This window comes from Zosterops lateralis, assembly GCF_965231275.1.
Source record: "Zosterops lateralis genome assembly, chromosome: 28".
In the NCBI taxonomy this organism is placed as follows: domain Eukaryota; kingdom Metazoa; phylum Chordata; class Aves; order Passeriformes; family Zosteropidae; genus Zosterops; species Zosterops lateralis.
Window position 1 is genome coordinate 3,910,393 of NC_139788.1, and position 14,407 is coordinate 3,924,799.

Genomic DNA, 14,407 nt, shown 5'->3' on the forward strand with positions numbered 1-14,407 from the left:
AGCAGTGATCCCACAGAAAGGTCTGGGAGCTCTGCTCCTCTGGGAATCCAGTGGCTCAGGGCTGCTTGTCCTGTCCCAAATCCCAGATTCTCTCCAGGTGGGAATGCTTGGCTCCTCCCCCTGGGCATTGGGAGCATCTCCCAATGGGATGAGGAGTCGTGCAGTGGCTCCTTGATGGCCCATTAAACAGAGAGAGCTCCTGGAGGGAGTTCCCTGTGAGTCCTGGGCAAGGCATTGATGGGCCATGAGCAGAAGAGCCCAAAGGAGGGGCCTGGGAAAACACTGCCCCACCTGGTTCCAACAGCTCATGGGGATGGGGATGGAATAAATACTGTGTGCACATCCTACACCAAACCCAGGACACCAGGGGACAAAAGGCTTCAGAGATTTTGCAGTGGGGAGTTCATTAGGAAAAGGTTCCTTAGGTAACTCTGTGGGATGTTTGGGACTTTGATGGAGGAAATCACATCCTGGAGTGTTTCAGGAAGGCAGCAGGAGCTGGGAGGGATCTCCCAAATCCTGATGTGTGTCTGTGGAGTTGCTTTGTGCTCTGTGAGGAGAGGAAGGTTTGATCTCCCTCCTGTGCAGCCTTTGCTCTGCTCCTGCTCTGATCTTCTCCCCGCTGGCTCTGCAGCTTTGGAAGGGATTGAAGGGCTCAGTTGTCTGGACAGGATTAAAAATGGAATCAATGGGAAGAAGCAGGGAGAGGATGGAAGGGTTTGGGCTCAGAATACCTGGTTTGGCTCCGTGTCACAGAAATGTGGGTTGTCCTGAGCTGGGAGGGGTGAAGGATGATCCAGTCCAGCTCCTGGCCCTGCACAGACACCCCCAGATCCCTGGGAGTGGTGTCAGACATTCCTGGGGCTCTGCAGCCTTGGGAATGTTCCTGTTCCCTGCGGAGCCTGGGCAGTAAATCCTGAATTCAGTAAGACCTGATGTCAGTAAATCCTGAATTCAGTAAATCCTGATTTCAGTAAATCCTGAATTCAGTAAATCCTGAATTCAGTCAAACTGGAAATCAGTAAAAGCTGAATTCAGTAAAACCTGAGTTCAGTAAATCCTGACTTCAGTAAATCCTGATTTTAGTAAAACCTGATTTCAGTCAAACTGGAATTCAGTAAAAGCTGGATTCAGTAAAACCTGATTTTAGTAAGACCTGATGTCAATAAATCCTGAATTCAGTAAATCCTGAATTCAGTAAAACCTGATTTTAATAAAACCTGATTCCAGTCAAACTGGAATTCAGTAAAAGCTGAATTCAGCAGAACCTGATTTTAGTAAGACCTGATGTCAGTAAATCCTGATTTTAGTAAATCCTGAATTCAGTGATTCATTCATTCATGATTCAATGATTCATCCTCAATTCAGTCAAACCTGATTTCAGTAAATCCTGAATTCAGCACCCTCTGGGGGAAGAACCTTTCCCTAAATCCCACCTAAACCCCCCTGTCCCAGCCCCAGTGATATCCCCCCTGGATTTTTAATTTCAAATACTCAAGGCACGAACTCACGGGGTGAGAATTGTCCTGCTCTGTGGTGGGCAGGTGAAGGTGAATCTTGGTGGAATAAACAGATTTTGTTCCTTCTCCTTCCTCTCAGCAGCTGGAACATCTGCAGCCTGTGGCTTCTCCTCCTGCTGTCCAAAATTTTAGCAGAGTTTGAATCTTTGCCCTTAGAGAAGGCAGGTTTGTGTTGCTTTAATTCAAACACCAGCTGAAATCAGGAGTGGATTTGAAAAAAAAAAAAACAAGTAGAAATAGAAATGGGAACTATTTTGAGCTGTTTCTGTTGGATTCTCAGCAAAATTTGCTTTTTTTTTCTCCTCTCCACGTTGGAACTGACCGTGGTATTTCTGTCTTTGCATTTACTCCCCTTTGAGATGTTTTTTCTCAGATTTAAGTTAAACCTTCATCTCTCAGCTCAGTGATGGCAAATCGAAGCCGTGGCTTTACCCCAAAGTGGAAGAAATTTCAGGCAAATTGTGAGACCTTGAGATATCTGAGAGGGGATTTTTTTTTTTTTTTTTTTTTTTTTAATTTTTTTTTTTTTTTTTTTTTTTTTTTTTTTGGGTTCAGTCCAGCCCCTTTTTTTCTTCCCACTTGTCCTTTAAAGCAGATCCGAGTCCTGTTTCCATGACAATGTTTGTACAGCACATGCCTCGCACTATGGATATATAGATTTATTTTATTTTTCATTTGTAACCTCTCCCTGCATGAATTCCTGGTGTATTTAAGGTCTCTCTGAGCTCTTTGGAGCATCTATTCCAAATTAATGTTTTGGGACAGACACTCAGCTTTTGGGTGAAGCTTTCCAGGGTTTTTTCCAGGGAGGGAGGAGGGAACGAGGTGGATTTTGAGTAAAAAGGAGGGATGGGAACATTCCTGGTGGGTTTGGTGTCCTTCCAGCTCCTGGCACTTGGGTTTTTATGGAATTCTGGGCTCTACAGCCCCAGACAACCTGATTTTTATGGAATTCTGACCCTGCAGCTCTTGCTGCTTGGATTTTTATGGAATTTTGGGCTCTACGGCCCCTGACAGCCCAATTCCAGCTCCAGGTTATGAAGTCCCATTGTTCTTGTTTTCTCTCTTCAGTCACCCTTGTTTGTGCTTTTTTTTTTTTTTTTGCAATTTGTCCCTGTTGTCCTTGGCAGGGCTGGGGACACCGTGGTGCTCCAGGTGTCCCCAAAGCATCACACAGAGCTCAGTTTTCCCTCTCCCAGCCCTCCCTCCTCAGCCTTTTGGAAGGGCAGGTGGGGATTTCACAGCACATTCCTGCTCTCCTTCTTCCCAAGTGAGGAGACTGAGTCAGCTCAGCTCCACCAGGTTAAACCACGAGTGATGCATTTCCCCAGAGCTGGGGCCAGAAACCCCCAGAATTCACAGCTTCCACTCAGACTCCACAAGATCTGCCTCACACCCACGACAAACAGGGATAAATGTGTTTGTTTTCATTTCCCAACTGCCTTCTGAGTTTATCCCGTCTTGTTGAGCCCCTCTCACAGTTTATCTCCCTCTGCTCCTTCTTTTGGGAAGTCTGGCTACCCAAACCCACCAAAATGCTCAATATTTGATGATCCTGATCCCAGGACATCAACCTCCCAGAAGCAGTGAGTGAGAGCCCAGAGTTTGTGGGAAGAGGGGAAAAAAAAATGAAATATTAACACCAGTGATATCAAAATGTGACACCAGTTTACAGCAAAAGCCAAAGGAGGCTGAGCTGGCACTGCAGCCACCTCACATCAACACCCAGCAAACCAAAACCATCCTGGGGATGGTGCCACCAACAGCCCACGGAGCTGCCACAGCAATTCTGGTCACCACCTGCCTGCAGCTCTGCAGACTCATTATTAATTTGTGGTCAGAACTGATGAAAACAACCCCCCTCCCTCCCAAACCTCCAGATGGTAATTTTATCCCCTTCACTGCAGACACAGCTCGAGTGATCCAGTTATGTCATGAAAAGACGCCCAGGGCTCAGCACAAGGAGTGTTTGGGAAGGGCTCACCTCTTTTAGCTCCATGTGGGATCTCCCCAGTGCCTGAATCTATTCAAGGACAAGAACTGATCCTGATTTCTGGGGCTCAGATGCCCATTTAAAGTTGGACAACCCCAGCCTTGGTTGGCTGTTTGGGGGAAGAAACTTAAAAATGTGTGTCCAATACTAAATACTGAGTGACCCACTCCTCACAGGAGCTCTGCCCCAGAATGGCAGAGGCAGAGTTGTCCCATCTCTGGGTCAGAGAAAGGAATAACCTGACAGGCAGGAGAGCCCAGGAATGCTGTGTCGTGGTGCAGTATTGAATTCCAACAGATGGAGCTTGTCACAATAGGGCATGAAATAAAGATGTTTGACTCCAGTCAGGAGGCAGGAGAAATCAGGATGTTTATTTACAATTCATTCAGCCCTTTTATAACACACTGTGCTAAAAATTCACATTATTGGTCCATAGGACTGATTGACTGAGTAACAGAAATAACAAACAACACCTGTTGTTGTGGGAAAGGAATATTGTTCACACAAGGTTGTTTTGGGAAAAAAGAAAAACTGTTGAAAAGTTTCCCTTGGGAAGAGCTCAGCAATTCTCAGGCTCAGAAAATATTGGGAGCTATTCCTGGGTGAGGAGCCAACAGCCAGAGGAGATCAATGAGCAGCAAAACAACTCAAGTGGCCTCTGAAGTTGGAAATGGCTTTTTCCCCCCCAGAACAAGGAGTGCCCCGTGGGCAGGGCCAGCCAGGGGCAGAGCAGACCCACATTGGCACTCGGTGTCTGTGTGGGGTCACTTCAGACCCAGCAGGGGCATCTCTGAGTCTGCCCACGCTGAGTTTTGGGGCAGGATGGAGAGAGAGCTCTGCCCTGCCCTGGCAGCTCAGCTCAGCTCCCCGGGGCTGCTCTCACTGCAGGACATGAAACAAAGACTCCAAAACCTTCAGAAGGCAAAGAGCATAGAAAAATGGCTTTATTTTCTAATTTTTACTCCATTTTATAAGGTGTTCTGATACAGACTTAACACAATTGTTGAATATGAACAACACCTCTCCTCTCTTCATTAGTTAAACCAGAGAAACAGCAAAACACCACCTGGACAAAGATTGTTTTGAGAAAGGAGAGTTGTTTTGCCAAGATTGTTTTTGAGAAGAAACTTCCTTGAGAAATTTTTCCTTGGGAAAAAGTCAGCAGCTGCTAAGCAGGGTAAAACCTCTCATACCCAGAAATCTCAGGCCCAGACTCCAGGTCTGCTCTGGTTTGGTGCCTTGAGAGGTGACCTGGAACAGAGGCTGGACAGAGTTAAAGAATAAAATAGATATTTATTAAAAAGGCTTTTAAAAGATACACCTTGGGCAGGACAAGAGCTTGGCCAGGGCTATACCCAAGGTGGACCCAAAATGGTCACAAAATGGACCCAAAATAGTGACAAAATGGACAGTAGGTCACAAGTTTTCCCACTGTTATAAGTTTTGGTCCATTTCCATATTTGAGGGTATTTACATATATTTACATCTATTATTTACAATTGTCCAATTACAGCTTCAAATGATGCAGTCCCATCCTCCCAGTTTCCTCTCCTCAATTCAATGTTTGCACTTTTTGGGCCTGAAGCTGCAGTGGTGCCCTTGGGCTGGAAAAGGATTGTTTTGTCTGACTAAACTGAGCATCACTAACTTGGTCCCACTCTCTGTGAAGTTCAGAGTTATGTACCAAAGCAGTGCAAATTCTGGAAAATACGAGAGGTAAAACTTCAGTTTGGGGCCTGTTCTGCTCTCCTGGTGCTGATAACCAGGTGCTGCTGCTGCTCTGGGCTGGGCTCTCGTGCTGATGGTAGAAAAGTTCAGATACAGAGAGGTGAAAGAAGCAATGGGAATAACCATAAATTCCATAGGAATTCCACTGATTGACACGGGCTGTTACTCACTCAGGCTGTGCTAAATCCCTGGATTTAGAGGGAAAATAAAAAAGAGACACAAGGAAAGAAAAAGGGGGGTTGTATATTAGAAGGGGGTCTGGATTAGGTGGTTTGGGAAATTTGTAGCTCTCAAGTACCTCAGCCAGTGGGGAAAGAGAGAGGGAAATTGGGATAAAAAGGAGGCTGTGTCCTCCAAAAATTTGAGACACCACATGGGAAATGCCCCATGGCCTCTCCCTTTATTCCAGTAAAGATCCAGGACTCCTCTGTCCCCTTTTTAGACACAAACCTCGGGGTGTTTGTGGGTTAATTTTCCTGGCACCGTGGAATGGTTAAACCTGAGCTCAGGACAAGGAGACAGGGAATGTAGAACCACCCTCCTCCCTGGGGAAGGGTTTTGGAGTCACTCTGCAGCTGTTAAATGCCAGCTCAGTGGAGCCTTTAAACACACACTTAAAGCCATTCCCGCTCGGCAAAAAAACACTTCAGCACCTCCTTTAAATTAAGCCGTGCTGGAGTGTTGTGGCACTGGGGAGCTGGAGCGTGTTCTGGGGGATAAACACAGCCCTGCTGAGCATCCTGCTGCAGCCCAGGGAGGGTTGGGGGGCTCTGGAGATCTGCTGGGGTGCAGGAGCATCCATGGAGAGCAGGGAGAGGGAACTCTGCGCACCTGAGACACTCCAGGAACAAGTGGGGTTATTGCAGAGGCGGTGGGTAAAAGGGCTTTGCCTTCAGCCACCAGCCTGGGCTGGAGGGAACCCCAAAGAGAGAGGGAGAGAGAGAGGGTAAGGAGGGTAAAAGAGTGAGGTCCTTATTACAATCCATTCTATCTCCTTTTGTGTTCAATATTCTAATTTACAGTGACCAACCGGCACGAGATACAAACCCTACAGACTTTGCCTGCAGCCCATGAGAACTGCTCTATCACCACATCATCCTGTATTCTAAACTCTAAAGACTGCTCTCTTATCTGCCTTTTCCCTGATACCTTGGTGGGGCTACACCCTTGGGTGCCTTGGTGTCCCTTTCGGTCCCTTGGTGCCCCTTTGGGTGCCTTGATGTCCCTTTGGGTCCCTTGGTGTCCCTTTGTGTCCCCTGGTGTCCCTTTGGGTGCCTTGATGTCCCTTTGGGTGCCTTGACGCCCTTGGTTTGTTATCACTCAACCCATCTCCCAGTTAATCACCATCTTCCTCCCTGCCCTGCCTACATCTCAAAGCTCAGCTTTCATTTCTATTTCTCTCACAGGGTTTATATTTTCAGTATCTCTTTCCAGGCAATGATATTTGTAAGCTTTTCCTGTCTCATCTTTCCCAGCATCGGGGTTAGGGTTGTTCTGCAGGGGCAGCAGAGGTTTCCTGCAGCCACATTGTTCCATATTCCCCACAAGGGCGTGGAGGGAGGGCTCAGACACCACTGGGGGAATGATTTCAAACTGCCAGAGAGGAGTTGGGGTGAGATAAGAGAGTGGGGGAAAATTCCTCCTCGTGGGAGCTGGGATGGAATTCCCAGAGAGGCTGTGGCTGATCCCTGGCAGTGTCCCAGGCCAGTTTAGACAGGGCTTGGAGCAGCCTGGGATGGTGAAAAGTGTTCCCATGGAATGGGGATGAGCTTTAAGTCCCTTCCCAACCCAAACCATTCCATAATCCTGGGATTCGTGTCTTCATTCCAGCCAGGCTTCCTCTGCTGTGCTCAGCCAGTTTATTGGAAAGTCTGAAGGACTTTCTGAAGGCAGAAAGCCCCAACTGCTGGGGGTGCTCCCCACATCCCCCACACACACGGGGGATTGTTCATTCCTGGATTTTCCCACATCTTCTGCTATTTCTGCAGCCTCAATTTGATTTTCTGAATCTGATTTCATCAAATCCAAGCCCATCCTCTCCCAGCCTTGTGGGTTTTCCTTGGAAGTTGCACTGAAGTCGCTCAGAAGTTGCTCAGGCACATTCCAGAAAGGGAAAAAAAATTGAAACTGAGTTTCTAAAAATAATAATAATAATAAAAAAATCCAACCAAAAAGCCCCAGAACTACTCCCACAAAGAAGATGGATGATGAACCATTTTGATTGCTATTATCCCAAAGTAACTTTCTGGCTGGTTTTTAGTGAAGAGAGAAATATTGGAGGGGGAAAAAGTAGTTTCCATTTAGCTTTATCTCTGCCTGTACTGGAAACAAATCATGGCAGGGGAAAAAAAGAGGGATAAAATGAAATGAAAACGATCCCATTTATTTCACTTGCTGTAGCACACTCTGGACAGTTCTTGTGAAGATTAAAACTCTTGTGAGCTGGAGCAGATTGTGCTAAAACGCTGCTGAGGGATCCTGGCCCAGTGTGGATGCAGAGGGAGAGGAGATGGCTCTGTGTGGATCTCTCCTCCCCTCTCCATGTCCTCCATGGGTGTCCACTTAATTTTTGAATTGTGGTGGAAATCTTAGGGATATTCTCCTTAAAAAAAAAAAAAAAAAAAAAAAAAAAAAAAAAAAAAAAAATCTGGTTTTTCCCTTGAATTTCCATGATCCAGTGGCTCATTACGAGAACATCTCCCAGCCCTGGCTCTCCTGTTGATTCCTGTGGATATCATGACTTCCACCCTCCCAAAAAATGCAAAGAAGGGTTAAAAAAAAAAATTTAAAAATCAGAGTGGGGATGAATTTGGAGCCGTGTGTGCAGCGCTGCCTGAGCCAAGTGCTTGAGGTCAATGATTTTGTTATTTTTGTGTGCTCCGCGCAGCGTCGTTCCGTGGGGTTTATAAATTATTGCTGCTCTGCCTCGCCTTCCTCCCTCTTTTATTAGGGATGAAAATGAGTTGGGGGAACGCAGAGATGTGATGTGCAGCCTCACATCATCAGAGCTGAGCTCGCTGATAAGATCTCAAGGTTAGAACAATGATAGCGTGGAAATCTCAGTCGTAAACCAGCCCGGGTAATTCCAGCCATAAAAAAATCTGCTTTTAGCAATGTAAATAGGGTAATAGAGCCCCTAAACCTCGGGCTTCTTTCATATCCCAGCAACAGCCACAGAGGAAATGGAGCTGGAGATTAATTGGAATAGGAAACAGCGAATGTTTCTCCTCCAGGAGGGTGAGGATGGATTTGGGTTTTGTTTGAAAGTCCCTGGAATGGGTCAAGGAGCTGATGGTGAGCAAAGAGAGAAGCATCTCTTTATTTTTAATTTTTTAATTCCCTTTTCTTTCCCCTTCTGACAATGAGAGCTTTGGGGGCTTGGGAGAGGCTGATGTAATGAGGCTGAATGTGTTGTGATGGTGGGACTCTGGCCAAGGATGCCTTGAGTCACATCTAATGACTTAAAAACTCCTAATTAATTTCGAATGAACTGGAACAAGGAGGCACAGCTTGACGAGCGCCAGGTTGTGAAAGCTCCTGATGTTGAAAAACTCGCAGTGGAGCCATCCTGGGATGAGGAGAGTTGGGAGCAGCCTGGTTAAAAGGAGTGGAAAGAAACAGATGTGAGAGCTGGAGGTGGATGGGAGGAGAGTTCTGGTGCTGGGAGCTCACAGTTCAAAAGAGCAGGAGAAAAGGAGGTAAAAAATGAAAATTGGGGTGGGTTGAGGCTGCTGGTGCAGGTCAGCAGCTCTGGGAGCTCTGCAGCAGCTCCAGGGAGTGGGTGATGGAAATGCCACAAATCTCCGGTTTCCATTTCAGGTTCAGGTCAATTTAGGTGACACCCTGTGAAATCTGGGGTCAGGTCTGCTCTGGTACTCACAGCTCTGGCCCCAGGAGGAAAAGAATAAAAGTGTGGATGAAGGAGAGTCCTGGATGGTGCTCCCAGGATGGAATCTCAGGATCACGGAGGGGGTTGAGTTGGAAGGGACCTAAAGCTCTTTGTGTTCCACCTACAGAGGTCAGGGGCACCTCCAACTGGAATGGAGGGTGAGACACAAATCCCAGCAATTCCCATCCCAGAGGATGTGGGACTAAAGGGCCCAAACTGAAAGGGAAAAGGGAAAAAGCAGAGATGTGGAGCAGGAGGATGGACAGAGGTTGCTCTGTGCCCTCCAGGTGCCCTTTTGATGGCTGAGTGACTTTGAGGGATGATTGGAAGCTGCAGAAGTGGGAGAGCTCCAGGTCCTGCTGGGTTTATCCCAGACCGTTTTCCAAGTCCTGGTTTCTTGCTGAGAAGGTGCCACTTGTACCTCAGGTCATTGTCACCTGGTGGGACACTCGTGGTCCTGCTCTGGTGATGCCTTGGGAGGGCTGAGCTGGAACAGAGACTGGACAGAGCTGAGAATAAAGTAGAGATTTATTAAAAGGCCTTTAGGATACACCTTGGGCAGGACAAGAGCCTGGCCAGGGCTACACCCAAGGTGGACCCAAAATGGACCCAAAATGGTCACAAAATGGACAAAAGGTCACCAGGTCTCACACTTTGATAAGTTTTGGTCCATTTGCATATTGGGGTTTAATTGTCCAATTCCAGCTCCAGGTTATGCAGTCCCATCCTTCTTGTTCCTCCCTCCAGCCACCCTTGTTTGTGCTTTTGGGCCTGAACACTTGTCCCAGTTGTCCTTGGTGTGCAGCAGGAAAAGGGTTTGTTTTGTGTCCCTGCTGTGTGCAGAGCTGAGTGACACTGACTGTGAGCTCAGAGCTGCCCCCCTGGGCACCACAGAACCTGAAATACATGAGAGATAAGACTCAAGATATCACTGGTTGTGCTGTGTCTGTGCTGGCCTTTAACACCCCCAGAGTGGCTCCTGTGCCCACCTGGGCAGGGAGGTGTCCAGTGGGACAGTGACATTGGAGGTGTCACTGCACCAGGATGATCCCATTGCCTTTCCTCTGTCGTAAAATCAGATCAGGCTTTGGCAGCTGTTCAGCTCCAGACAAATGAAATAAACTGCTCGGAATCCATTGTGGGGAGGAACAGCCTCAGCTACAAAATGAGTAACGGGACCTTCCCTTCATCCTCACAAATCTGCCCCGTGCCAGAGTTCATTTCCGTACAATCACTGGGAAATATTCCCTTGATTGCTGGGAACAAAGCTTTTATGAGGAGGTGAGGGGGAAAAAAAAAAATTCCCCGCTCCTAATCTGCAGTGGAATTGGTAAATGGGGAAGACAGAGCTTTAATAACATTATTCTGGGCGACATCTGAGGTAAATAATCCAGTTCTATTAATCTCTGCAGCAATCAGGGCTCTGGCTGGTGGAGGCAGCCAAGGATGAGCAATAATATAATAAAATATTATCTCTGCTCAGGGGTGTTGGAGCAGAATCCCAAATCCATGGAAGCAGCAGCTGCAGCAGCTCGGGGAGTCACTCACAGGGAACCAAAGGCCTGGGGACAGTCAGGGGTTCCAAGGACATCCCCTGACCCCTCTCAGTCTCCTGTGGGATTCTCAGGGTTCCAAAGACATCCCAGACCCCTCTCAGAGTCCTGTAGGATTCTCAGGGTTCCAGGGACATCCCCAGACCCCTCTCAGTCTCCTGTGGGATTTTCAGAGCTGGGGAAGGTTCTGGAGCACCAGAGGAGCAGCTGAGGAGGAAAAAGAGGCTCAGGGAGCACCTTGGCCCTCCCCACACTCCCTGCCAGGAGGTGCCAGACTCTTCTCCAGGTGACAGGAAAAGGAAATCGGCTCAAGGGCGTTTTGGGGTTTGATATGAGGAGAATTTTCCTCACTGGAAGGGTTGGCCAGGCCTGGCAGAGGCTGGGGAGTGGAAGCCCTGAGCAAAGTGTGGAGGTGGTTCAGTGGTGACCATGGAGGGGGTCTGAGGGTTGGAACTGGGGACCCTGGGGACCTTTTCCAGCCCTTAGGAGGCTGGAATTCTCTGAGGGTTGGAAATGGGGACCTTTTTCAGCCCTGAGGAGGCTGGAATTCTCCGAGGCTCCAGCGCTGTGTCCTTGGACTCTGCTCCTGCTCTCTCAGGGGAAGGGAGGTTTCAGCAGGTCTGGTTTGGGGTGACCATGGGGATCCCAGGCTGGTTTGGGTGGGACCCATCCCACCATGGGCAGGGACACCTCCACCACCCCAGGGTGCTCCAGGTCCTTTCCAGCCCAGCCTTGGACATTTCAGGGATGAGAAATCAGATTCCCTGGGCACAGGTTCTGCACCTGGGCAGCTCAGCCCAGCTCTGGGTGTAACCCCAACCCCTCTGGGATCACTTTTCTCTCTCCACGAGCAGGAATTTGAAGATCTCCTCATCTCCTGATTTCAAACACCCCAATCCCAGTTCCCTGCAGGAACCCAGGGCAGTGGGGGGTTAATGCTGCTCCCCCCAAATCTGCTGTGCTTCCCCTGCTGGAACGAGATCTGAAATGTGCAGGCAGCCCAGTGAAGCAGAATTTTAATCTGAGATCTGTTTTTCGAGTCTTGATTTTTTCAGATCCCATGCAGGTCAGGGTTGTCTGATTCTTCACAGTTCATTAAGCAGAGAGCAGCTCGTGGTGGAGATTGACTTTTAAAAATGATGGATTTTTATTTATAGCGGAGTTCTCCTCATTAATTTTAAAGGATGGAAGCATAAAAGCAGGAGTGGGTTCATTTAAAAGAAGGAAAAAAAAAAAAAAGCAACATTGGTAATTTAATTAAATTGGGGGTTTGAGTATCATTACAGAAAATGAAATGTTAGTTCTGGGCTGCTTTTCCACCCGTTTGGATTTGACAGCAGCCCCTGCTCCCACAACCTGCCTGGGCAGGGATGTTTCCAGGTGGAACTTCCCAGCTCCAGGGGCTTTGGAGGAGGATATAAATAATGGGTTTAGGGGGAAAAAATGGTGTCAGGAGCTGGGATCTGCCCCTGCTGCTGTGCAGGGACGGGCTGGGGGAGGCTGGAGCATCAGGGTGGGCTTGGGGACACTCTGTGTGACCAGAGGGACAGCTGAGAAATCTCAAAACTGAGCCTGGGGACACTCTGTGTGACCAGAGCTCAGATAACGAATACTCTGTTTTCAATCACAATTATTTTCAATCACGATTGTTCAATTTTCAGTGACGAATATTCTGTTTTCAGTGATGATTATTCTATTTTCCATGATTTCCCTCAGCCCTGTGACATTTCCCTGTCCCAAACCAAGCCCTGCTTTCCTTGCAGCCCAAGTTGAATCTTTTCAGTGACGATTATTTTTAATGACGATTATTCAATTTTCAATGACGATTTTTCAATTTTCAGTGACGATTATTCTGTTTTCAGTGAGGACTATTCAGTTTTCAGTGAGGATTATTCTATTTTCAATGACGATTCCCCTCATCCCTGTGACAATTCCCTGTCCCTAACCAGGCCCTGCTTTTCTTGCAGCCCAAGTGGAATATTCTATTTTCAATGACATTTATTCAATTTCCAATGACAATTATTTTGCTTCCAATGCCGATTATTTCCAATGACGAATATTCTGTTTTCAATGACAATTATTCCATTTTAACTGAGGATTTCCCTCATCCCTGTGACATTTCCCTGCCCCTAACCAGGCCCTGCTTTCCTTGCAGCCCTGCCCAGCCACACGTGCGGGAACCCGGGGCGGCTGCGGAACGGGGTCCAGCAAGGGACCACCTTCAGCATCGGGGACAGGGTCAGGTACAGCTGCAACCCCGGATTCTTCCTGGAGGGCCACGCCCTGCTCACCTGCCAGGCCAGCTCGGGACACGGAGCCTCCTGGGATTTCCCTCTCCCCGTCTGCAGAGGTAATGAGATCCCCCTCGGAATGGGGTTTGTGGAGGTGTTTGGGGTGGGGGGGCTTGGTTAAAAACCCAACCCTTAAAAACCCAACCCTTAAAAATCAACCCTTGAGAATCAACCCTTAAAAACCAACCCTTAAGAACCAGCCCTTAAAAATTAACCCTTAAAACCAACCCTTAAAAACCAGCCCTTAAAAATCCACCCAAAAAAACCAGCCCTTAAAAATTAACCCTAAAAACCAACCCTTAAAAATCCACCCTTGAAAACCAACCCATAAAAACCAGGCCCAAAAGGGGAAAGTAAATGTGGTGTGGTTGATGGTTTTTGGGTTGTGGGTGATGGTTTTTGGGGTTGATGGTTTTTGGGATGGGGTTGATCATTTTTGGGTTGTGGTTGATCATTTTTGAGGTCGTGGTTGATGGTTTTTGGGGTTGATGGTTTTTGGGTTGTGGTTGATGGTTTTTGGGGTTGTGGTTAATCCTTTTTTAATGGGTTCCTCAAGGCTGCCGGGGTTTGGGGGAATAATGGGGAGGGTGTGAAGGGCTCGGAGTGTTGGGAATGTGGCAGAGCTGCTTTAGCTGCAGTTTCTTCATGTGAAGTGGGGAAAAACCCCAATTTGACAAGGGACAGGACAAGGGGGGATGGCTTTAAACTGAAATAGAGTAGCTTTGGGTTAAATTCCTTCCTGTGAGGGTGGGGAGGGGTTGGGATGGATTTCCCAGGGAAAACGTGGCTGCCCCTGGATCCTGGAAGTGTCCAAGGCCAGGCTGGAGCAGCCTGGGATGGTGGAAGGTGGGAATGGGTTGAAATGAGATGATCCTTCAGCTCCTTCCCAACGCAACCCAACCCAACCCAACCTAACCCAACCCAATCCAACCCAACCCAACCCAACCCAACCCAACCCAACCCAATCCAACCCAACCCAACCCAACCCAACCCAATCCAACCCAACCCAACCCAACCCAACCCAATCCAACCCAACCCAACCCAATCCAACCCAACCCAACCCAACCCAACCCAACCTAACCTAACCCAATCATCATCCCACGATTCTCCAGAAGATCCATCACCTACCAAACCCTGCAGCTTTCCCAGCCCAAACACTGGAAATGGGACTGGATTTTCAGCTTTCCAGCTTCCCTCTCCTGTGGCACATCCTGTGGTGACTCTGCTGCAGGGCTGGATGTCCCCTGGCTTGGGGAGGTAAAAACTGCCCTTAGATTGACAAAAATTCCCAACTTTCTACTGGTTTAAGGACAGGGAAACTTCAAATTCCTTTCTCAACCCAGAGAGTGCCTGACTGACTAATTGTGCTCCCACGGGGGTGGCTGGAGAGTCTGTAAATACACAAATGTCTGTGTTGTTCTACCAGAAACATT

General features: G+C 47.9%; 1 protein-coding gene across 1 annotated transcript in view; it reads left to right on the top strand.

Moving 5' to 3' along the window:
- Positions 1 to 14,407, top strand: part of CSMD2 (CUB and Sushi multiple domains 2) — a gene marked incomplete at both ends in the record, with an annotated part of 295,395 nt that overhangs the window by 68,897 nt on the left and 212,091 nt on the right. The window contains 1 exon segment of the mRNA XM_083879352.1: positions 12,839 to 13,033. Within this exon segment, the coding sequence (XP_083735478.1) occupies positions 12,839 to 13,033 (195 nt within the window).